We start from the raw sequence: 24,534 nt of genomic DNA, 5'->3' as shown, positions 1-24,534 counted from the left end.
TTTGTTTGAGGATTTTTTGACTATCTAGGATCCTTGATCCCGTACCTCAGTCCAAACTATTTCTCACTATCTTATCCTGTAGTTAACTTCTCAAAGACGGGTTCCTTGGGAGAGTCACATCCTTATCTGAGATCTGTTCCAAAGGTCCCTCTCTATGGCATCTCCACCTTCGTCCATCCAGGGTGTTTTGTGCACGATCTGACATCAGACATTGTTATATGAGATAACCATAGTTCTTGTTTACGCTTATTGCTCATCTAGCACTGGAATGTTATCATTAAGACAATTATGTCAACCCTTTTTAAACTCAGAAACAGCTGAATTGCAATCTGCAAAAGACAGATCAAATAGAAACATTTGAGGGACACCCACTTCATTTTCTAACGAGTTTATGTACTAGTCGGCTGAAGAGTTTCATGAATGTTTAGAAGCCCAGCTTCCTCCACCTGCATTTGATTTATTCATTTTTGTGTAGACATTTGTGTACAAATATGATCAAAACATAGGTGTATCCATTCATATTTCTTGGACAAATGTGCTTGTGTTTTCCTTTGATTGATTGATTGATTGTCCTTTCGGCTCTTTCTCAGATGATTCTATTTATTCTATTGCACGATAACTATTCACATCTTCAGAATTTGCCATATTGAGCACAGTCATTCATTCACTCACTCCATTCATTATTCATTCATTCCATTTTTCCCAGCTGTGTCCTTAAAACAACTGTATTTTATGGGGAAAATAAGAGAAAACAACTAGTTTAAAGTCAACAAATGGTCAAGAGGTTCATGGAAATCACTGTGCCCTCAAGTGATTCCAAGTGGTGTCCTACAGTTATTGTCAAAACAAGTCAAGATGGTTGACTTGATTTTTAAGTGTGTTGGCAAGGCCTGTTATAAGAGATCCTTGGTCAGGAATTACTCTCAGAGGGACCCAACGATGAGCATCTGACCTCTTCCAGGAGACATAGATCAACTCCATCATGTTTCCCTTGTAGTATTTTCACATCGTCATACGTGGTTGCTATGAGATTTTTTACACATGTGGGTCCAGTGTCAACAGCCTGATAGTTTGGCATTTGTCAGTAGGAGGCAGAGGACTGGCATTCTAACTGCACCCTACCCCAAATTTAGAAGATAGAAATAGTTGAGGAGGATATTTATACTTGCTATTTAGAGTTCACTGCTCTCCCAGTTCCACATTCTCTTCCATTTGCCTTTGTTTTTATAGTTTTCAGCGATTATGGGGTAGGTCAAGATGAAGAGGGAAAAAATGGTTCAGCACCCTCAGTTGAGACCTTCAGCTGATGCAGCTTGTGGTCAAGATCTCCTTTAGTGCTCAAATTTTGAAAAGGAATGTAGGATAAAGAATGGATTAAACTTTCACTTCGTATGGGCCGTTTTCTCCAATCGGTTATAGTGAGGGCTAAAATGTTTTCGTCACTACGGAACTTGAGTGTCTTCCAGTTATGAACCATGAGCATTGTAGGAAGACTCATTTGCAGAACAAGGGGTTCTTTGTAGAGTGGCTGTCCTGATTTACATGAAATAAAAGGTCTTTTAGAGTCACTAAAATAACACAAATACATTCTTATCGGTTGTATTCGCCTGGAAATGAAGATGGAGTTTGAATCTTTGGACAGTTCTGTATGATTCTGAGATACTGGTACTTATATGGGAGCCACCATCATCATTCTGAGCTTTTGGATCCTTCCACTACTTTTACCAAACAAAATACAACTGACGGCTGTTTCATGTCTATCCCATCAATGGAGGAAAAAAGAAAATACACCGAGGGTAGCAGACCTGAGAAGAAAATGGCCGTGACATCTGGAATTCCAGTAACCTTTTGTGGATGAGGCTAGCTAGGGATTTTTGAACATTAAAAGCCTCCTGTGAAAACTGCTTGGAAATGTTCCACTGAAGTGGGATCATAGGTGTGAGGTGCTGGTTAATGGAGAAGAATTCTCTGTATATAAAGAAGCCTGTTGAGGGGGGAATTTGAGCTGATTTCCTGTTTAAGAGACCAGTCTCTTCTGCATGGATGACACATAGGAGAGGAGCCTGCCTATCTGCCTACTCCCATTCACGCACAAGTCTGCTTCTAGTCTGGTGACTTCCCATAATAGCAATCGTTCTCTTAAGCCTCATAAATGATGATCTTGAGCTACAGGATAACATTTAAATTACGTTGGCAACTATAAGAAGGAAGGAAAGAAGTGATCTACCAGACCGTGTGTTCTTCATGTCTTATTTTATGACCTTAGGAACCAGATGTTGGTTTGGATGGCTTCCATGGACCTATCAGCCTGCAGTTGATAGATTGACTTGTTCCTAGTCTCATTTCTCTCCAAGCTAACAAATTATTTTTTCTCTCCTTAGTGTCACCTTCAAATACTGCCCCCAGATGATAGCGGAAAGAGAACACTAGGCCTGTTAATAACCTTATCAGTCATGAATTGGATGGTTTGCAGCTTCCTGATTAGGTACATTTAACATTGGCCCATGTGGAAAAGTAATCAGGAAGCAGAACAGGATGGGATCCCCATCATTTTACTGTAAAAAAAGAGTCCTGCCATATTAACTGCTGCCTGTTTTGGCCTCTGCTTTCAGGAGGCTCCAGCAAAGGAGTCAAAGAGGCCAAGATGGCGGCAGGGCTGGACTTTGGAGAACGTGGTTGTGAAAGTCACGCTTCATTTCTCCTACTTAAGAGAAGTTGACGTCTTAAAGGAGATTGGATAAATAGCTCCCATTTGCATCTGGAAACTCTTTGCATGCCAAAACCGATTCTAGAAAAGAGTCCTCTTTCCTAAAGGGCCCTGGTGTTTATTCTGTTGAAGACATCTGAAAATATTGGATGGAGCATCGCAGGAGGACTTCGTTGGCATATTCTTAAAGTGTGGAGTTACCCATCAGAGATGCTGTGCTTCTGGCAAGGTCTCTTTTCCCCCTCTCTGATTCAGAAACATGGGTATCTCAGAGTAGAGACCCACACAGATGATCTCACGTGGCACTCACAACCCGAACAAACATCTCATTCTAAAATAGGACTTCTTACGTTGTGGGTTTGGACCATCACAAGGAATTTAAGGTGGATTACGATTCTTTTTTAAACTGGTCTGGCATCCAGAGTGAGGATACAATCAAGACTCATTCTGGGTTTGTGATCCCGTTTTGTTTCTAGCTTTACCTTCTCAAGCCTGCAGTGGATTGTTCTGATGATGCAAAGTTTGAAGACCCCTGCCCTATGATATGTAGATTAAAAAGTAATTATATTTTCTAATTATATAAAATATAATTATATAAATTATAATTATGGGAGGCAAATGGTATATTTAATTCACATCCAGTCATTTCCTCAATGTCCCCCAGAAGTAATCCTTGACTTTATTTAGGCGCATAGATTCCACCTATTTCTCATCACTTTAGGGATGATTGTACTACGAAGTTGGAGACTCCCTCTTTTAGGAGATTCACTGAACAGTCCCACTGACTGTGTAGGGGTTAATTCTTCCTCAGTGATCTTTCCACATTAATTAATTTGGGACTTCAGTTAAGTCAAAGTCAGTCACTCTCTCCAAGATAAGCAGGAACTACTGTGCTGCCTTTGACCTTGCCAGCAGTTGCTGGCAACCAGCCTGGAGATATTGCTGTGGGCTTTGGCAAGAGGTTGGCAGAGAAGAACGAGATGGGACCACCTTTGCCCCGACTATTGAAGCAACAGGCAGGATGGACCCACGGGCTCAATATCCCGTTAGAGCTTTTCACCATCACCCTGTTCCCTCACTGAAGGCCTATCCCTTGATGTTTTTAATTTGGAGATACTTAATAGGATTATAAGATGGGCAGATGTTTAATAATAATAATAATAAATAATAAAGTTGGAAGGGACCTTGGAGGTCATCGAGTCCAACCCCCTGCTCAGGCAGGAAACCCTGTACCATTTTGGACAGATGGCTGTCCAGTCTCTTCTTAAAAACTTCCAGTGTTGGAGCATTCACCACTTCTGGAGGCAGGTTGTTCCACTGGTTAATTGTTCTGTCAGGAAGTTTCTCCTTAGTTCTAGGTTGCTTCCCTCCTTGATTAGTTTCCACCCGTTGCTTCTTGTCCTGCCTTCAGGGGCTTTGGAGAATAGCTTGACTCCCTCTTCTTTGGGGCAGCACCTGAGATATTGGAACCCTGCTATCATGTCCCTCCTCGTCCTTCTCTTCATTAAACTGGACATACCCAATTCCAGCAACTGTTCCTTGTATGTTTTAGCTTCCAGTCCCCTAATCATGTTTGTTGCTCTTCTCTGTACTCTTTCCAGAGTCTCAGCATCTTTTTTACATCGTGGTGACCAAAACTGGATGCCGTATTCCAAGTGTGGCCTTACTGAGGCCTTGTAAAGCGGTATTAATACTTCACCTGATCTTGATTCTCTCCCTCTGTTCATGCAGCCCAGCACTGAGTTGGCTTTTTTTGGCAGCTGCAGCACATGGCTGGCTCCTATTTAAGGGATGGTCCACTAGGACTCTGTGATACAATGTTGGAAGTGTTGAACTAGGCTTTGAGAAGGCCATGTTCAAACCCAGCTTCCATCATTGAAGCTCCCTGGGTGATTTTGCCCCTCTTTCTCTCTGTCTGTCTCTCCCTTTCTCTCTCTCTCTCTCTTTCACCCAACTTACACCACAGGTGGTTATGGGGAAAAATGGAAGGGATGTCAGTAGCTATGCTAGAACTATGTGGAAGTTTTAACCCAGATCTCACTGGTGGAGAATGGAAGGATTTATATTTCCCGTCAGTCAGAACTGAAGAAGAGAAGCAAAAGGTTTTCAAGGAAAAAAAACAAGAAACCCTTTTGGAAAAAACCCTTTGGGTCCCTTCGTTTGGCTTTTGCTGCTGTGCTTTACTGATGTGAATTGTGTGGATTACTGGGTTTGTTGCAATGTAATGATGAGCCACCTCGAATCTGTGATTAGGACAGTGTTGCCCTATCAGCTAGTCAACTGCTCCATCAATTCCAGCGAGTAATTCTTTTTCCAGCTTTTAACAGGCAGAGGAGTGTCTAAAATGCAAACCAAGAACACAACAAGCAATGGGAGAAAACAGGCTGGGGGGCTGTCACAACCCCCCTCCTTTTCCTGCAGTTTGGCTCATTCTGTTCCGATCTGTATCTTTTCCCAAGCTGTTTTCCCAGCCCGGAGAGAAAAATACCAGGTCTGAGTATCCTTCCACTCACGAGAAGGAAGTGAGTGGCTTTGAATTTACCCTAACAACCGGAAGGAAAAGGAAGGGGCAAGGAAGTCCCCTCCCATCACTCCTGTCTCTAGATTGATATTCAGAAACATTTTGGATGGAAAATGATTGTCCCACTGGCTGGAGCTTCAGCCTTTTATTCCATCAACACAAAAGCATATTTTCCCCCTGTTTAAAGCAGCATTTTCCAACCTTAGTAGCTTTACGATGGGTGGACTTCAACGCCCAGAATTCAGCGTCGTTGTAACTTTGGTCACTAAATGAACAGTTGTAAGTCAAGGATTACCTGTGAATCTTGTTATTGTGGTGAAGGTGTTGGACTAGAAGTGGGAAGGTTTTTCTGGTGATGGTGGAAAGAGTATCCCTTGTTTATATACGTGTGTGCAATCCATGTTACAAAAAGTGGGTGGGCTTTAAATGTACGGATGCAGACACCACCTTGATTTTTTTAAACACAAACACACACACACACACACACACACACACACACGGGTGCCCCTGGATTCAAGCCTGCCCTCAACCACAGAAACTTACTCTACTTCACAGGTTTTTATATGGGGTATTTTAGAGCAGGCCTTTATTTATTTAATTTGATTTTAGAATAGATATTTATTGTGATTTTTATTATCGCCTGTTCACCGCCCTGAGTCCTGTAAGGGAGATAGGGCGGTATACAAATCTAAATAAACATAAACATAAACATTGTAGTAGAGCTAAAATGAAAGAAATGAAATGAAAGAAGAAGCAAACACATACATTGTTTTAAGTTCTTGGACAAATGATAAGATATTAATAAAATAAATTAATTAATAGAAATAAAAATATTCTGCTCCACATTGCAAAAAGCCTGTTTTGGATGCAACTAGGCGAGATACGTTTCGGACTTATTTCCAGCCCTATTATTCTGTGTTCTGTACTTCCTTTATGTCTGGAGGCTCCAGTTTTTGATAAGCTGCAGGTCACCTGCAGGAATCTGATCACACGTTTTCAGGACAATAAATGTTATTGCCAGAGAAAAGCTTTGATGAGCCTCAGTTTCCTTCATTGTAGAATTAGACCAGTATAGGGTAGATATCGGTGTTTAGGGATGAAGCAATGAAAGAAAAGGAAGGAGCAGACACAGCGATTGTGTGGTTTAAGGTTTCTGCGGAAGCAATTACAAGTCCCTTCTCAGTTAATGTGTAAAAAACCAGTTGGGTTGGCTTTGAGGAAACCTATTTATTTATTCATCGTATTTATAGAGCTACCCACCCGACAGATTCTACGTGGTGCACAATCATAACATCAAAATATTAAAGCCAGTACAATTAAAAACAATATTATTAATGGCAAGACAGTAGAGAAGATTCATATTAAAAGCAGTGCAGCCATCTCATTAGATCACTTGTTTCCGTGGGATTCCCAAGCTTGCTGACACAACCGTGTTTGGAAGGTCCTCCGGAAGGATATCAAAGGTGGGGCCAGCTCACCTCCGGGGGATGGTATTCCACAGGGTGGGTCCCCCACAGCATCAAAGTCTCCCCCCTCCTTGGTCCCACCAGATGAAATCTGGGACCTCGCCACACCTCTTCTGCCAGACCTAATTAGTTGGGTGAACTTAATGTGATCAGCTGAAGGTAATCTCTCAAGCCCCACACCATGAAGGGGTTTGAAGGTAAAAACCAGCACCCTGAATTGGATCCAGAAGCAAACTGGTATCCAATGCAGCTTGCAAAGCAGAGGTGTTTTCATGTGCCCTGCTAGGGACAAACACAACTGCCCATCCTGCTGCATTTTGCACCAACTAGACTTCTGGATACTCTTCAAGGGCAGCCCCACGCAGAGCACATAAGAACTGTCCACTTGGGAGGTGACCAGGGCAGGAGTCTGTACTACCTCTATATTGTTAGAGGGAAAACAAGATGTTTTCCACAAACACAGATGCAGACTGGAGACATTCAGCAAGGAGGGGAACTTTATCCTGAATAAGATCTTGACTAGAATCTGTCAGGGTGGGTTGAAGATCATTGCATGCTTGTCGGTGGACACTTATTGAAAAATCTGCTTAAATTTCAAAACGACATTGAAGCTCTAAAACTCTGCTTTTCAAATCTATTCCTTCCTTCCTTCCTTCCATCACCCCAAAATCACCTATCAGAAAGTCCTTGTGTAAATGTTCCTGTTATGATTGGGTAATGGGTTCGTGTCCCTTTGAGTAAAGGGGAAAAAACCCAACCTTTTTCCAGTTTTGGATAATTTACCCAGGTTTGGGAAGTACGACTCTGAAGGGTTGACTTGGAACATCCAATCCCTAAGGGATGTCGGGATTTACACAATGCTTTCTTTGTTAGAAGGACCCGTTTGTCAATTTCTTCTTCCACTCTCCAAGATGGAACAGAACTATTAGGAAACAGAGCTTTGTGCTGTGAACAGATTTGGCTACTGATCAATGACTTCAGGCTAACAACCCAGCCTGGTAACCTTTTTGGGAGTCACCTTAACACCTGACTTCCTGTTGCTCATGACAATTGCCTTCTTTCCAGCATTGTGAAACACAGCTAAGCACCAATAGCACTTCGGCTTTTTCTTTCCGAGTGGTCAGGAATAAAGAGGTTGCATTGTGCTTTATTTTGTAACAGAAATAATTGTTTCAGTCTTCTTTGTAGTGAGAAAAGCAGGTGTAACTCCAGTCATTTAGCAATTATCTGTATTCTGTGCCTCCTGGACCATTTTTACGGCGATTTCAAGAGACGTCTGGAAATGCTTATTCTTTTTTGATGGTATTTTGCACCAGTCAAGCAGCATCCAAGAGCAGAAGAGACCCATAAAATGTGCCCATGGGGCTTCGCTCTTTCCAAAGTTGGTCTAAGAATCCATACTACCCAATGTTGTCCCTTGGCTTCTGCCTTCACTAGATAAGTGCAAGAACACAACCACACTCTGCAGGGCAGAATTATCGTTGAAAGAATATTTTAAAAAATGAATGCTCCTTCGGGAAACTGAATGAAATCTGTAGAGGAAATGCAGAGCAGTGTTCCTACCCAGGACACATCACTACAGGTGACCCTCAACTTACAAGCATTCATTCAGTGACCGTTCAAAGTTACAATGAAAAAAGTGACCTATGACCGTTTTTCACACTTACTGCCATTGCATCATCCCCATGGGGGTCACGTGATCCAAATTTGGATACTTGGCAACTGGCATCTATTTATGACGGTCGCAGCGTCCCAGGATCACGTTATCCCCTTTTGCAACTTTCTGATGAGCAACGTCCACGGGGAAGCCGGATTCACTACTTTTTGTTCCTTGGTACACAAACACAATGAAATAATAAAAAAAAATGTGTCTGTTCAAATCAAAGTTTCAAACTTGTCCAGAAAACTTTCAGAAACGGAGTACTTCCCATTGTAACGTTCCCAGAATGTTTCTTCTTTCGCCAAGATATTGTTTTTAGAAGATTAGTCACATTTTAAAACCGTAGCTTCCGTAAGAGAGTAAAATCCAGTCCGTTTAAGAAGTAAAATAAAACTAATTGACAGATTAAAAGTTGCAGTAGTGTGCTCAATTTGAGTGAATGTTCTAACTTTGCTTATTCCAAGACTGGTGGTCTTACAAATACGGGTAGTCCTCCGTTTATGACCACTCACTTAGGAACTCTTCAAAATTATGAGACTTCTGTCCTGTTTTACGGCTGTTGCGGATGTGACCCAGGTTTAAAAAAGAAAAGTGAGGCTGGACCTGCCACCTTGACTTCCGAATCCTTCCCACACAGCCCTCCAGGAGAATATATAAAAGCAGCACTATCGGTTTCGTTTCTCTGAGGATCCATTTAACACAGCCCAGTATATTGTTCTTTTTTAAAGTAATATTTTATTCTGTATTTGCACATCCCTCTGTGTCTCCAGGGAAGCCCGCCTTGCCTTGCATAAAATCTTCCTTGATGCAAACAATGCACTGGGTTAAAAGGTCCACTAGAAGGAAGAGAAGGAAAAAAACAAACAAACCAACGCTGAGTTTCCGCCTGAGGCATATTTAAAGAAAAACAGCATCTCTGCTTTCTTATATTAAAAAAATTTATTGAGATGATGTAATTACAAGCATTTAAAAATTATTTGCAACTCACTGGCCCTGAGTAAAGGCATTCTTGTTTTGCTTTGTTACATTCATTCAGTTCACTCCCTTAAACCCACACCTCAAAAGAAAATCGGAAGCGCCATCTTCAACAGATTATAATTTACTTAAGAAAATAATAAAAAAGAGATTTTTTTTCTTTTTTTTTAAAAAAAGAAAACAACGCGACAGCACAATTTCCTTTTGCCTTTGCATATGGCTGCAGCTAATTCAACAGAAAACAGTAGAAGACTTTTACTCTTAGTTCTCCTCCGAACTCTTAAGCTGCCAGCAATTCTCCATATGCAGGGGGAATTCTTACACGGGGCTCTTTTCCAAAGTTTTCACACTGACGTAGCAGACTTTCTGTTCCTTTTAACCCTGGCTAAGAGAGAGCTGAGGGCTGCTGGCACAACAGGGAAATGCAAAACGTTACAACAGGAAGACAATTTATTTTATTTTCTACCAAATAGACCCACCGTTGCCCTTTTGAAGGGCAGCCACGCATTAATTGTAATGTGTACTTTGGCTTCAAAGGAAAAACACTGTGATTCAGTTCCCGAATATGGAAAACACGCTGTTCCCGTCTCAATTTATCTCACTCTTTAATATCTATCGTAATCCAGACTCTTTCTCTCCCCCCACCCCAAGATACCGTATTTTCATAAATTGCTTCGGCCAGATGCGTCCAATTTGGACGGCCCGTGTGGGTTAAGGCCAAACCACCACTCAAACACTCATCCCCCATCCTCATCATCTAACCCAATATACTGTATATATCAGACATGACCCTGTTCTCAGATTTCTGCCTTCTCTAAATTGTAGCTTGTCTTTTGGCAGCAATGATGGCGGCTCCGTCGGGACTGGGTCAGACTTGACTGTTTCGTATTTTTTGGTGGCTACTTAGAGGCTGAACCCAGATGGAGCCTGTCATTTTGAAGCTTTGGTGGGAAAGGAGAAGCAGCAGCCTGTAGGAAAGGGACAACACCCTTTTTCTGCTTTGTGTGTGTTTGTACATTTTCATTTGCTGCATTTTAAATGGTATACATCTCTACAAAGAGTGAATCTCCTTTTGCCATGGATTTTGCTAGCCAGGGTGCCTGCATAGGAGTCAGGATGATTGCTGTAAACATGAGTTGAAGCCCCGTCCTCTTTTTACCTGCAGGCTTTGACCCCACAATCTCCCTGTCTTTAACATCCCCTTCCCGGAAGCCCCTCTTGCTGGCTCTTTTTAAGGAATACTCCTGCAAAAAGTGGCAAGAAGCCATCTAACCTACGTCTCGGACTGCGCGTACTTACCATCTTGAGAACCTCAAACATAACCCTCTCCTTTTCAAAAAAAGTAAGCTTCTAGCCCTTAACAGTTCAGAAGATAGGCTTAAAAGGCTGCAATGAAATTTCCAAAACAAGAAGCAGGTCTCCACTGATGGGAAGTGAAAACGAAATGCAGGACATGCCTCTGTGCTCCTCAGCTCAGAGAAGCAGACGACGATACACAAAGAAAACAGATGCAAATATACTTCATTTGCCCCAAAGAACCGACTGATACAGTTCATTCCTTTTTCTGACACTGCTTAAATTACTGTGGAGTAGAATTTCGACTTCCTTCCATGTAGGATTTACATGGCTGTGGCATGGCTGCCCACGGCGGTTATAAAAAACAAACGCTCTTATATAGCCAGCATTTTTGTCATGACGTGTGAATCTCTGAACCCAACGAGGAATAACTTCATTTGTGGTTCAGAAAGAGAGGGACGACTTCGACCTAGAGGGAGTTTTACAGAACGAAATCTTCCTACCAACGAAAGGCACATACAAATCTCCTCTTAAGGCTACACAGCTCATCCGTTGTTGCAAGAATCCAGAACACTGAAACATAATAAAAAACAGTCTTCAATATTCACATCCACCTAAGAAATGAGGAAGATGAGTAGAAAACTTCAGAGGGTGTGTGTGTGTGTGTCTGTGTGTGTGTGTACAGAGCAGAAGCAAAGGGAATGAGAGGAAGATCAACCCAGAGATTCAATTCCGTCTCTCTGGGCTGTGAAGGCCACTCCTGGGAAAATTATAGCCCCCCTTTTGGAAATCCTAACCCTTCCTTCTCCTTTGAGGACCGACTCTTCTCCTCCCAGACCGGGGGGGCCGCTGGCTGGCCCCAACCCCAAGAGGGAGGGAAAAGAAGCCAAGGCTGAAAACCACCCCACGGTCCACACGCTCTTCAGCCTTGCCGCCGAAAGGCCTTCAGGGACCATCCAGCAAACGATTCCACCCCTCCATCCGCGTGGTTTCCGCTTAACCCTTTCTTGAGCTGGACCATCCTGAAGAAATCTCCCGGCTTCTGCTGGTTCCTGGAGTAGTTTCTCCTACTCATTTGGACAGGGCCCCGGTGCCCGGATCCAGTCCGTGTCCTTGGAGGAGCCAACACCCCCCGAATGACGGCGCCCTTTTTCCCCTCTGGCTCCGGGAAGGAATTTTGGTATTTCTCACGCCCCCAAACCACGGATTGCCGTCCACGTTCTTTGATCCTGGTGGCGATGGATGCCGACTACAAGCAGGTTTGGCATCTGGGGGCCTTCTCTCCGATGCCTCTTGCCCTCCGGCCCTAGATTTTTTTTCCCCCCTACAGAGGCGCTCGTGAGAATCTGCAGTGACCCACAGTTGTGCTAATTTCCATAGGAAAGCATTCAGAATACGCAGCCCCCAGATGTTCTGCTCTACAAAAGGAGTAAAAAAAAAAAAGCCCAAATATTAATTGGACAAGGTTAATTAGAAAAAAAATATAATATATATATATTTATATATATATATCCCAAACTGACCAACCGAAAACAAAAAATGAAGCCCAAGGCGAGACAGGTCCTCAAAGTCGGGCGAGAGGGCCGCGCTCTCCTCTCTGGGCCAAATGTTGCTGCCACCCCACCCCTGCCAATCTCTTTCCTCGCTAAGGTGCCTGCAGGTCCGGCCGGTCCCAGATCAATGCCAAGTCCCCATCCCGACGGATCTCCAGAGACGGTTCCTCCATGGACTACGGTGAAGGACGTGGATCGGATCCTCAGCACTCGTCTTCCTGGTAGATCTGCTCGTCCAATTCCTGAGATTCCAGATGTTCTAAGCGGTCGGTGCGGCCGCTCATAATTTCATCTGGCGTCTTCATGAACCTGCAGAAACAAACAGCGCGTAAGGGAGGCATATTTTTTTTTAAAAAAAACCCTGGTATTGGCGTTTTTTCACTGCTTCTGAGAACTTTGCACGACAGCCTTTGTGAACTGCAGCCAATTTCTGGTGGCCACTACGTTATAAATTGTTAATTATTTTACCAATCAAAATGGGGAACTCTATTTTCAAACTTTCACTAATGACCAGGCCTATAATAATAATAATAATAATAATAATAATAATAATAATAATAATAATAATAATAATAAAGTTGGAAGGGACCTTGGAGGTCATCGAGTCCAACCCCCTGCCCAGGCAGGAAACCCTACACCATTTCAGACAAATGACTGTCCAGCCTCTTCTTAAAAACTTCCAGTGTTGGAGCATTCACCGCTTCTGGAGGCAGGTTGTTCCACTGGTTAATTGTCCTCACTGTCAGGAAGTTTCTCCTTAATTCCAGGTTGCTTCTCTCCTTGACGAGTTTCCATCTGTTGCTTCTTGTCCTGCCTTCAGGGGCTTTGGAGAAGAGCTTGACTCCCTCTTCTTTGGGGCAGCCTCTGAGATACTGGAACACTGCTATCATGTCACCCCTCATCTTTCTCTTTGTTAAACTAGACATACCCAATTCCAGCATTGCTAATGACAAAGACATTAGAATACATATAAAAGATTGAGTAGCCAGCCATGATTGATCATATTGAGGTGTATATCTTTTAGTCCTTAACTTACGACTGGTAAAAAATTCACAATCACCTGAACAAAAGTCTTTGTCCTGGCTCCTTTCTGATAATATTCAGTTTGTAGTAGTGGCGCAGGGCACGAGACATTTTCTCATAGGTCATGTTCGTTCGGTTCTGTTCCATTTAAGACAAAGAAAGCCAGAATTAAAACAAGTTACCAAAATGATAAGGAAAGGAGGGCTGGCTAAACCCCCGTTCACATCCCCTACCCCCCTTGTCCTTGTGGCCTTCTCTTATGTCATGCTAGATAAAAACATTGAGTCCAGAAATCGTACAGTCTACAACTTGGAGGAAACCAATAAATCAACATAGGCGATTGTGGAGGCTCGATTCTTAAGAATTCCCCCTTTTTTGTTTATCCTAAATAGGTAAGCAGTTGGACTACTGTAATGCACTCCCAATGGGGCTGCCCTGGAAGGTGATTTGGAAAATACACACCTCTTCTTTTCTAAAGCAGTATTTCTATCCTTATTTATCTATTTATTAGCCCATATTACCTCTGCCGGCAGGGGAGGCACATGGTGGGCCGTGCTGGCCAGGTTGTTGTGTCTGGCAGGGCCCAGGCCATGGCCTTCTCTACTCTTCCCCAGAGAGGCCGGCTCCAACTGACCTGAACTGGTCAGCTGGCCTGGAGCTCCAATGGGGGAGAGGGGGCTTCACATTGGGGGTGATTGACAGATTAACAACAGATCTCACCTCCTCCCATCTCACTCCTCCCTCCCCTTCTTTTACTTGGACTGCAGAATTTGGATCTTCACAATATTTTATTTGTACCTCTTAGTTTTTGTACAGTTGTTATCTTTTTAAGATTGTAAGCCAGCCACAATTACCTTCTGATAAAAGAGAAATTCTGTAATTTTCTATAAATCATCATGTTATTTGTTAGTTTGTTTGTAAAATAAAACAAACTAACAGATATCATGATGATTTATAGAAAATTACAGAATTTCTCCTTTGGTCTGCATCTAATCCTTTTTTTAGCAAAATTGTTTTTATTCTTTCTCCATGCCTCCCCAACCATTTAATTCACAATCTCTGCCAGATAGCCCCTCCCTCGTGGGTCCCTCCTACCTTATGGTTTCCCCATAGCCGGGCCAGCCCATTGGGGTCCACTATCCGAAATATTTTGGATTCTCTGTCCTCCCATCGGATGAAATTTTCGTACCGGCTGTCGGAGAGCAGCTGATAGACGTAATCCCAAAGGAGTCTGCAGTCTGGAAAGAGAACAGCAGAAAATGTCTTCAAAAGATTCCTGCCGGAAATGAATTAGTTAATTGGCCACCACTGACTCACCTCCAGGAAAGACGCCAGAAACCGTCATACACGTTACTATTTTTTTTGCAAATGAAGTATTGAGATACTATTTCTCCTCTCAAAGGATCCCAAAGCAATTGACACTAATTATAAAGCAGTAGTTTAGAGTAAAACCAATCCATTAGAAAGGCAGGTGCCAGGAGGCATCCATAGCTGAGACGTGCCAAGACAAAAAGAAGCTTTTTAAGAGGAAACTCAAAACACGGGAATGTTGGGCAAGGTCAACTGCAGATGGTAGGTCTTTCCAAAAATGAAGAGGGGGGGTCCCCCACAGAGAAGGTGCCCTTCTGTGGTGCCACAAAGCGGCACTCTGCAAGATCTGGCAAAGAGAGGAAGACCTTTCATGAAGAACCTCAGTGTGTTGGAGGCCCATCTAAGATGTTCCACACCTTCATGGATGAAGTCCATCCAGACTGGCCTTCTTCAACCTGACAGTCTCCAAGTGTATTGAAGAGCCCATCCCCCCTTCCATTCTCAGCAATCGTCAGCATTCGAATACAACATGCAGAGTTCTCATCTGGACGGTTTGATGGGTGGGGGATGAACAAAGAAGACGGAAACCTGCAGTGGGACCTAATGTGACACCTACTTTTGTATCTAGCTATAATCTGGTCTAGATAATTAATTGGTCTTTGGTTGGAGAACTGGGATAAACAAGAGGATAAAAATTCAGTCTGACTGTCAAGAGATGGAACGGTGTCATGGCTCCAGAATAATTGCTCATTCAGAACATCTCATACTCTGTCTATATACATAACCACGTATATAACTCTTGAATCTCAACTTTTTGGTTGATGACCCAGATGATAATGACACAGTGATCTTTGGCTACTGCCATAATATTCAAGGATTCAACCAGCTCTTCTGTCTAAGATGTTGGGGCATCAGAATGGAAGCATAGATTAGCAGAGTCATGCACCATAAACTTAATACGACTTTAGCAATTTTCCACATGCCTCTATCTAACACTTACATTTCCATAAACACATTAAAAACAGAGGAATTATTCTGGAGGTATTACACTCTTGAGAGCCGGACTGAATTTTTATCCTAATATATATTCCAAAAAGGCCAATAAATTATCTAGACCAGATTAGCAGGCTGGCTGGGGAATTCTGAGAACTGAAGGCCGTGTATATCTAAAAGTTGCCAGATTTGAGAAACGCTCTCCTAAAATACTATTTAGCTGTAGAAATAAATGCAGGGATTCTGGAAGAATGCTTGCTTTTTCTTTCCTTTTCCTAAATCTTCTTTCCCAAGCTATTTTTATATTTTTCCTTCATTGTTAAAGAGAAATGGCAGTTTGCATGTGGTGTTATATGTTTTTTTTTAAAAAAAAAACCCAAAAAAACCCAAAAGCAGATGGAGAAGCAAGAATTGTATTTCCTTCCCTTTCCTTTTCCTGTTGCCAATTCCGGTCCAGTTCCGCCCTGCCCTGCTTATTGTAGTTAGGCTCAACGGAAAACAGAACTCCTCCGCACAAACCTCTCAGGAGGGTTTTACAAATTACAAAGAGAATAAAAGACGTGAAATAACTTCAGTTCTGCTCTCCTGTGGTCCTTTGAGGGCAAACAGTCGCCTTCCCCCTGTGGTGGGACCTGAAGCAGCCTTCTAGCTTCCTTCTTAGCTGATAAAAGAAACCTTCCCCCCCCCCCCCCAACTTGGCAGCAAATACTGGAGTCCCCGGGAATTTATTTATTTATTTATTTATTAAATTTATATACCGCCCTATCTCCCTTACGGGACTCAGGGCGGTGAACAGGTGATACTAAAAACCACGATAATAAATAAATAATACTTTCCAGTTTGGGAAAAAAAAAGAGCCAGAGGAAAAATTGGGAACGCAAAAACTGTCTTATTAGCCAGCCGTGTAACGAGACTAAGAAAGCAAGCAGAAGATCAGAGGATGGCTCCCCATGGAGATGGCAGGCAGTCCTTGACTTACGACGCCACCGAGCCCAACATTTCCACCGCTAAGTGAAGCAGTTGGGAAGTTAACTGAATCCCACGATTGCTAAGTGAGTCTGTCTCTCTCTCTCTCTCCCACCCCCCCCGGGTTGATTTTGCTTGTCAGAAGATCACAAAATGTGATCACTTGACCCTGGGACACTGCGACGGTCATAAATGTGAGTCAGTTGCCAAGTGTCTGAATTTTGATCACGTGACCCCCGGGGAGGCTGCAGCGGTCCTAAGTGTGAAAAATGGTCCCGAGTCCCTTTTTTCAGCATCGTGTAACTTCGGACGGTCACTAAATGAACTGTTGTAAGTCGAGGACTTCCTGTAAAGACTTCCCCCAACTTCTACTGCCCCCCCCCCTGTGCAACTGAATGGCCTGTTAATGAATGGCCTGCATCCCCTTGTTACAGGGGGTTGGACCAGATGACCTCCAAGGTCCCTTCCAACTTTACTATTACTACTACTACTACTACTACTACTACTACTATTATTATTATAATAATAATAATAATAATAATAATAATAATAATAATTATTATTATTATTATTATTATTATTATTATTATTATTATTATTATTATTATTATTATTATTATTATTATTATTATTATTATTGGTTTAGGAAATTAAACAAAGTGGACTTTGGGGGTCCCTATTCCATCCGTGAGTGTCCCCTTGCACCTCTCGTATGGAACCAGCTGACTTCCCGATTTCAAAGTCTGGACGCACCCACACCCACACACAACCACGGCTTGATTAGCAGGAAAAAGGAGAAGGGCTATTTTGGCTATCAGAGAAGTTTGCCAGCAGCTAATTCTGCCACCTGCTTTCGCACTTATCCGCTCTAAATAAAAAGGGACCATTTGTCATTCTGAACGCTAAAAGTCACTCGGGATAATACAAGTTCCCCAGTGTCCAGGGTTTGTGATTGCGTGGCTGCTTCCCTGTGCAGACCACAAGTGCTGGAGGCTCAAGAATGCCCTAATCGTTCTGGCTCAATGAAGCTTGGAAGCAACAGTTAACATTTTGATTTGGGGGAAAAAAAATCAAACTGTATTTCAAACGGCGCCTTCAGATTTGGCTGTTTCTGCAGCCTTTCAAGGGCAAAGCGCCACGTTGGTGGTGCAAGCTTGGATTCGAGGGCCCCTAGATCAGAAAAGGATCAAATAAAGAATCCTTGGCTTCAGTACCCAAATCTCTCTTCCCGGCCATTTGGCTTAGTTGCTGGCTATCGGGTCTCCTCTGGTTTGCCATGTTAAAATAGAGCTGTCATATCTGGGCTGAACAAATTTGGGTGACCACTAGATGGCAGCAAAGAGTAGGGGCTTTCTCTATCTCCACCTAGTGGTTGCTTATTTTATTTTTTATTTTTGTTTCAGCCTGACGCAAAAACCCTGAGGAATCTATCCACAGGTTGCTACTCCAATAGGCATTGCTACTATGCGAACTACATAGACTATGGGTGACTTAGACCCTTTTTCACACTTACGACCGTTGCAACATCCTCATGGTCACGTGATCAAAATCCAGACGCTTGGCAACTGACTCCTATTTACGACAGTCGCAGTGTCCCGGAGTTGTGCGAACACCTTTTGTGACCTTCTGACAAGCAACGTCAATGGGGAAGCCAGACTCACTTAACAACCGGGTTACTAACTTAGCAACTGCAGGGATTCAGCTTAACAACCGTGGCAAGAAAGGTCATAAAATGGGGCAAAACTCAATAAATGTTTCACTTATCAACAGAAATTTTGGGCTCAATTGTGTGTAAGTCGAGGACTGCCTAAAAAGGCAGGATACAAATAAATCAATAGAATGTGATGAATGGAAAGCAGTTTTCCCCATTTGCCCAGCTGCTCTCTCTCTCACACACACACGTGCGCACACCCACCCACACCCATAGCCTAACCCTAACCCATAGTCCCTTATGGATCCTGTGCAAGGCTGAAGGGCCAGTGCCGTCCTCTGATGCAGATGTGAAACTCCCAATGTAGGTTTGGCAATCAAGCCAACTTGTAAACTGGCCTATCCTGGAACCAGAGACGTATTTTCCAGGGAGCCCATCCAATATATACAGCGAATTCCTGCCTATCAAGATTCACTGGGACAGGTACCGGTTTCCTGGAGCCCTCTGATTAACTGCAGGAAGCTCTCAGTTGCAAGGTCTAATTTTAATCAAAGGTGATGAAAGTTAAGAGCTGACTTTGTTTATTTGTGTAAGGCTGATTTAATTCATTTGTTGGGCCAAGTGGGAGGTAAAATTTCATTAAAAAGGCTTCTTGCAAGGAGTAGCAAGTTTTATGAAACTGAAAAATATGCCACGCTTCCTTCAACAACTCAAATAAAGTAACCTTCTAATTCAGGGATTCCCAACTTTTAAGACCCACGGACTTCAACTCCCAGAATCCCCCAGTTCCACGTGGCTGGCTGCGGAATGGGACTCCTCGCTCTTTTAATTCATTTAGATACCGAGCTTCCATCTTCCCTTGCTCTTTTTTGAACTGACCTCATCATGCTGATTAATTAAAAATCATTAATCGGGAAAGTAAAGATGGCGGCCACATTTCCGGGGTACCTGGGGGGGGAGGGGGTGTTGAAAACAACAAGGTGGCAGCCATGCTCAAATGAACACCTTTTGTTTAATGTGCAGTGTGGTTTTGTTTAATGTGCAGGTGTGGACCCCCCCCAGCTTGACTTTTTTGACCACCCCCGGTCTCCACGGTCGCAGATCTGAGAACGGCGTCTGCAGAGGCATAAAGGGGAACGCGCAGCTATGGAGGAAGCCTCGCGCTCTGCCCATTTCCACCAGGCGTCCGTTCTCCAGGCAGAAAAGGCATTCTCCGTTTCGGCTGAAGCGAGGAGGCCACGCAACACCGCGTCCCCAGCTGCTTTTCGCTCCCTACACGTCCACAAACTGCGTAGAGAGAATGTGACATTTAACCCGAAACTGGTCTAACTGGAGGAACCAGCACATCTCCAGAAGGCACCACTTGGCCTCTTTTTCAAAGGAGGCTCCCACCCCTCCTTTGAGGCGGAGAGTCTTCTCCTCATCAGGAAGTCAACCCTGCATGGAATCTGTCCTGGCACTGATTTGTATCTCAAGGGTTAACGGTCTTTTACCGTTGACTACGAGTAGCCTCCAAATGGCTTACGGGCTAATTTGCTGTGTCGAATCCACCAAAAACAAAACAAAAAATCAACTGAGGGGAACGCAGATTTTTAACAGTGACTCCTGATGTAAAAACCTTCTCGTGGGCTTCGGGTTTTTTGCACCCTGCCACTTGTTTTGCTTCAAAATTTCCCCGATGTCCGCCATCTTTCTTTTGATCAGAGCAAGAGAGTTCCTGGGAGTGGTAACAAGAAGTCATTAGCAAACTGACCTGGAGGGCTTAGACCAGGGGTAGTCAACCTTGGCTCTTTTATGACTCGTGGACTTCAACTCCCAGAATTCCTGAGCCAGCTTAGCTGGCTCAGGAATTCTGGGAGTTGAAGTCCACGAGTCATAAAAGAGCCAAGGTTGACTACCCCTGGCTTAGAGGTTGGGTTGTCAGTGGGGACAAGTGACACAAGTCAAGACGGGGGTTGCAACCACGTGATGGAAGCTCTGAACCATCTTGACTTTTTTTTTTATCCGGCTCCGGAGAGACCCGGGACGTTTCTCGCAACGTCTGGCTCCCAACTTCTCCGTAAAGCCTTGGAAGCATCAACCTGAACTCCAGTTCTGATCATTTTGGGTCCCAGATGAGCACAGCCGTTGGGTGAGACGGCCTGCTGAGTTGTGGTGGATGGAAGGCAGACCCTGCCCAAGTCTTGAGAGCGACGGGTTGATATTCCCAGTTCTTCGCTCTTCCTGGGTTAAATCCACCACTCCCTGGCCTAGTGGACCGTTTCTCAACCTCAGCAATTTTAAGACACGTAGATTTCAACTCCCAGAATTCCCCAGCCAGCCCTCTACGCTACCCAGCCTTCCTTTGTGTTGGGCAAACAAGCTCTCTTTATTATCTGGACTGTAAGCCAGCTCTCCCCCCCCCCCCAGCTTCTCTGCTCCCCGGACCGTTTACATGCCGGATGATCGTAATAAAGACAACCATGAAAGTGTGTGAATGGGTGTCTGAGATTGCTGACTTGTTTTTCACTTCCACTCCAGGCCTGTCACATCTCTTGCAAATGCCTGTGGACCACATTACTCCTAATTTGCCTACAGAGCTTTGGAAATGGTGGTTGTTTTAGAAAAAGGGGCCACCGTTCCCTACCCCGTTCTAAAAAGACAACGGTGATTGGGAATCTAAGGTACTGACCTGCGATTCTCCCAATTGGCATTGCGTGCTCTTCAGGGGGCGAGACGGACACCATGATGTGGTTCATGAAGGCCAGCTCTTCACGGTGGGACAAGTTGATGGGCTTCACCTCCCTGTGCAGCCCATCTTCAGACAACCTCGAAGCTTTGAAGTCAACAGAGTGCCGGGGATTCAGTATCAAAGGGTGCATGATTGGGCTGGGCATCAACTGGATGACCCTGGTGTTCTCCTGGCGAGGGCTGGAAGGCTTCTGAGGCACTTCCGAAGGGGTCGGGCAGTGGTTGCTCTCGGCCGGAGAAACCGAGAGAGGGTAAGACTCGTGGTGGTTGTTCTCCTGGTGTTGCCGCGTGCCCAAGAGCCGGTCAGCCGGCGAGAGGCGACGGATAGTGTTCTCCAGGGGGGACTTCAAGGAGCGCTGCTCAGACTCCGGTGAAGGCCTGTGGTTGGCGCTGAGGGGGGATCTGGAGCGGTGCAAGAGTTCAATGGTAGGTGGGTTGTGATGGACCGCGTCTGCTGCGTGTCTTGAAGCTCTGGAGATAAAGTTGTCTGTGAAACAAACAAATGAAGATAAGGGGAAAAAATCAGAAGCTATCAAGTAGGCCAATAAAACTATATCCACCCTTGCAGTCGGCATTCAGCCTGTAGGGCTGAGATGAAATACTATATATATATATATATATATATATATATATATATATATATATATATATATATATATATATATATATATATATATATATATATAAAAATATATATATATATATATATATATATATATATATATATATATATATATATATATATATATATCCAAATTTCTTTTTTTCCTGACAAAGAGTAAAGAATTAAATTGGGAGACTAAGATGGACCATTTCTGGCTTTTTTGCCTTCATCAGTTAGCCATACCCTTTATGGGATTCGAACCTGGGCAGTTATACATACTAGTCAGTGATTTAGTCACTGAGCCACAGGTTCTCTTCCCCTCTTTGCCAGCAGAGTCAAGGGAGTAATTATAGGGAGTTCAGANCTCCCAGCATCATCAGGGTTAACAAGCCAGTCTATGGGTGTGCCTTAAATAAGGTTGTTTAGCATCTGCGCTCGGCTCCTAGAGCGCGTGACCGGCCCCAACCAATCAGCCTGTGACCTGGCTTGTTAACCCTGATGATGCTGGGAGCTCCCAGCGAAAGCTTGGTTTTAAATTAAAGTTTTAAACTCTTTATTCTCCTGGTGATCGTGAGTTTTTTACCTATTTTATACTATGAATTTACCCAGGAGTCCGCAGCATCCCCCAGGATGGGATGTGGGAAAACTGGAAAAAAGACCCCATGTGTTGCTATTGCAGGGGGGGAAAAAGTTGCACTCTTTTACAAAGCCAAGGCAGGCCCTTTACGCGCCCATGTAAATCTTTGAATTTAGTGGAATGGTAATTACTTCCAGCCCCTAAACCTGCCCCTTTCTGCTTTTCCCTTTTCTCCCCTGGCTCGCCCTGGGACAGTTTGAAAGATTTACAAAGCCCCAAGTAGCCTTTCAGATCCCCCCCCCTTGCAATCCCAGAAGGTCCTTTGCAGAAGACCCCGGGGGGGGGGTCACATCCGGCTTGGATTCCTCCAGCGCCCCGTGCTGACCTTCGCCTGACTCCAGCCCCCTCAGACGCTGCTGCTCCTGTCCAAAGACGGCACCCGCCCGTTTCCTGGCTGAAGCTGGAGAGGAAACGGCCCCGGTGTGGACTTTATGATTCACACAGCCCATAAGTCATAAACAAGAAAAGTCGCTCTTTGTTTCGCTATTTAGGTCAGTCTTCCCCAAACGGGCACAAGGAAGAGAAAGACGGGTGCCAAGCCGTGCCCTTGTCTGCGGCGAGGGAAGAATGTTTGGAGAGGGAAGAATGCCAGTGACCGAGGCGGGATTTGGGGCCCGGCCGTGCCACGGGGAGCAGAGCCAATCCAGGCTGCTGAAACACCGGATTCTGGACTCTTGACGTTGCGTTAGCATCTAAATCAGATCTAAACCCCTGGCAACGTTCAGACGTGTTTCTAGCTACCTGTCCAGCGCGAGGATAAACCAGGAGTTATTTGGGATTAAACTCCCCACCGGCAATGTTGTCTGAAAAAGGATGAGAGCGTTAAGAGCTATCTAACTCCCTGCCACTTGAGTCAAAGCCACTGCCTCCATATTATCAGGTGCATGAAACCAGATCAACTTGTGAAGCATCCACGTCAGTAGCTTTAGTGCAGGGGTCTTCAAACGTGGCCCTTTGAGGACTTGTGGACTTCAACTCCCAGAATTCCTCAGCCAGGCACACGTGCCTGGCTGAGGAATTCTGGGAGTTGAAGTCCCCAAGTCATCAAAGGGCCACGTTTGAAGACCCCTGCTTTTAGTGTGTTTTTCCCATAATTCAAACATCTCCCCAGACTGTTTTCCTTCCCCTGGGAACAGACAGGTAAGGATTCAAGGAATTTAGGCAGGGGTCAGCCCTATGTCTCTTGTGGCTGCCCAAGGACTCCAGGCTGGTTCCCCATTTGACCCCTCCTTTCTGCCTGGCTGAAACCCTGATTCTTTAAAAACTCAATGGGCCTCTGTGTTTTCCACCCAACGCAAAACTCTGCCCTTTTGTATTTATTTATGCATGCCAATGCCCCGGGCACAAACCTTGACTGGACTCTCATCCATTTTTATTATTTTTTTTCCATAAAAATGTCAGGAATGGACAGCCCTCCACATGTCCTCTACCCCCACCAAGCAGCTGGGAATCATGAATGTCCTAACTCAAGTGTTTTTCAAACATGGCAACTTTTAAGATGTGCGGACTTCAACTCCCAGAATTCCCCAGCCAACATGCTGCCAGGGGAATTCTGGGAGTTGAAGTCCGCACAACTTAAAGTTGCCAGGTTTGAAAACACAGTTCTAATTTTACAAACATGTTCAGGATTCATAAATCACAGCTATAGGAGTGATCTAAATAGGAAACCCCACACACACAAATTCCATACTCCATACACTGATGATGTTACCTAGCTGGGTAAGGAAACATCTGCAAGAAAACAACCAAGCTCAGAGAGTTCTAAGGGCCCCTGAGTTGCAAACATACTCCTTTATTGTGTGTGTGCTTCCACACCCCACACCCCAGCTGTCCTCTTTCTTCCCACAGCATCACCTGAACTGCTTGTGCACCTTTGCTCCTCATAAACGAAGAGATCCCTGCCGTTACCTTCATCGTGGTTCTGATGCAGCATGACATCTGGCGGAGCGTGGACAGAATTCCCAGGGTGAAAGAAAGGAGAAAACAACATGTGGGAATTCCTTTGCTTCAAGATGTGCTGAAGAAGCTCATACAACACGTCGCCTGGAAGAAAAGAATAGAAAAAGCCAAGTCAGGAAAACGAATTTTGGAAAGACTCTTGAGGTCCCTAAAGATAGGAAGGCCGGTCACGTTTATTCACCTATTTATCTGCATTCATTCTGATACTGCCCAGCTCCTAGGCCAGGGGTAGGCAACCTGGGCTCTTTTATGACTGGTGGACTTCAACTCCCAGAATTCCTGAGCCAGCATGAGGGAAACTTTGGCCCCTTCATAACTCATGGACTTCAACTCCCAGAATTCCTGAGCCAGCATGAGGGAAACTTTGGCCCCTTCATAACTCATGGACTTCAACTCCCAGAATTCCTGAGCCAGCATGGGGGAACTATGTCCCCTTCATGACTGGTGGACTTCAACTCCCAGAATTCCTGAGCCAGCCTGGC

At 44.2% G+C, this 24,534-nt stretch overlaps 1 protein-coding gene across 1 annotated transcript in view; it reads right to left on the bottom strand.

The window, feature by feature from the left end:
* Nucleotides 1–12,247: 12,247 nt before the first annotated feature.
* Nucleotides 12,248–24,534, bottom strand: part of ETV6 (ETS variant 6) — an 80,491-nt gene continuing 68,204 nt past the window's right edge. The window contains exons 5-9 of the mRNA XM_015814618.1: nucleotides 24,002–24,136; nucleotides 20,794–21,339; nucleotides 14,297–14,439; nucleotides 13,239–13,339; nucleotides 12,248–12,487 (exon numbers count right to left, since the gene is read on the bottom strand). Of these exons, the coding sequence (XP_015670104.1) occupies nucleotides 12,382–12,487; nucleotides 13,239–13,339; nucleotides 14,297–14,439; nucleotides 20,794–21,339; nucleotides 24,002–24,136 (1,031 nt within the window). The 3' untranslated portion in view covers nucleotides 12,248–12,381. The remainder of the gene's footprint in view (nucleotides 12,488–13,238; nucleotides 13,340–14,296; nucleotides 14,440–20,793; nucleotides 21,340–24,001; nucleotides 24,137–24,534) is intronic.

Source organism: Protobothrops mucrosquamatus, unplaced genomic scaffold, assembly GCF_001527695.2.
Source record: "Protobothrops mucrosquamatus isolate PMUCROS unplaced genomic scaffold, P.Mucros_1.0 scaffold268, whole genome shotgun sequence".
In the NCBI taxonomy this organism is placed as follows: Eukaryota; Metazoa; Chordata; class Lepidosauria; order Squamata; family Viperidae; genus Protobothrops; species Protobothrops mucrosquamatus.
Note: the sequence above shows the minus strand (reverse complement) of the source record. Positions and strands in the feature narration are given on the sequence as shown.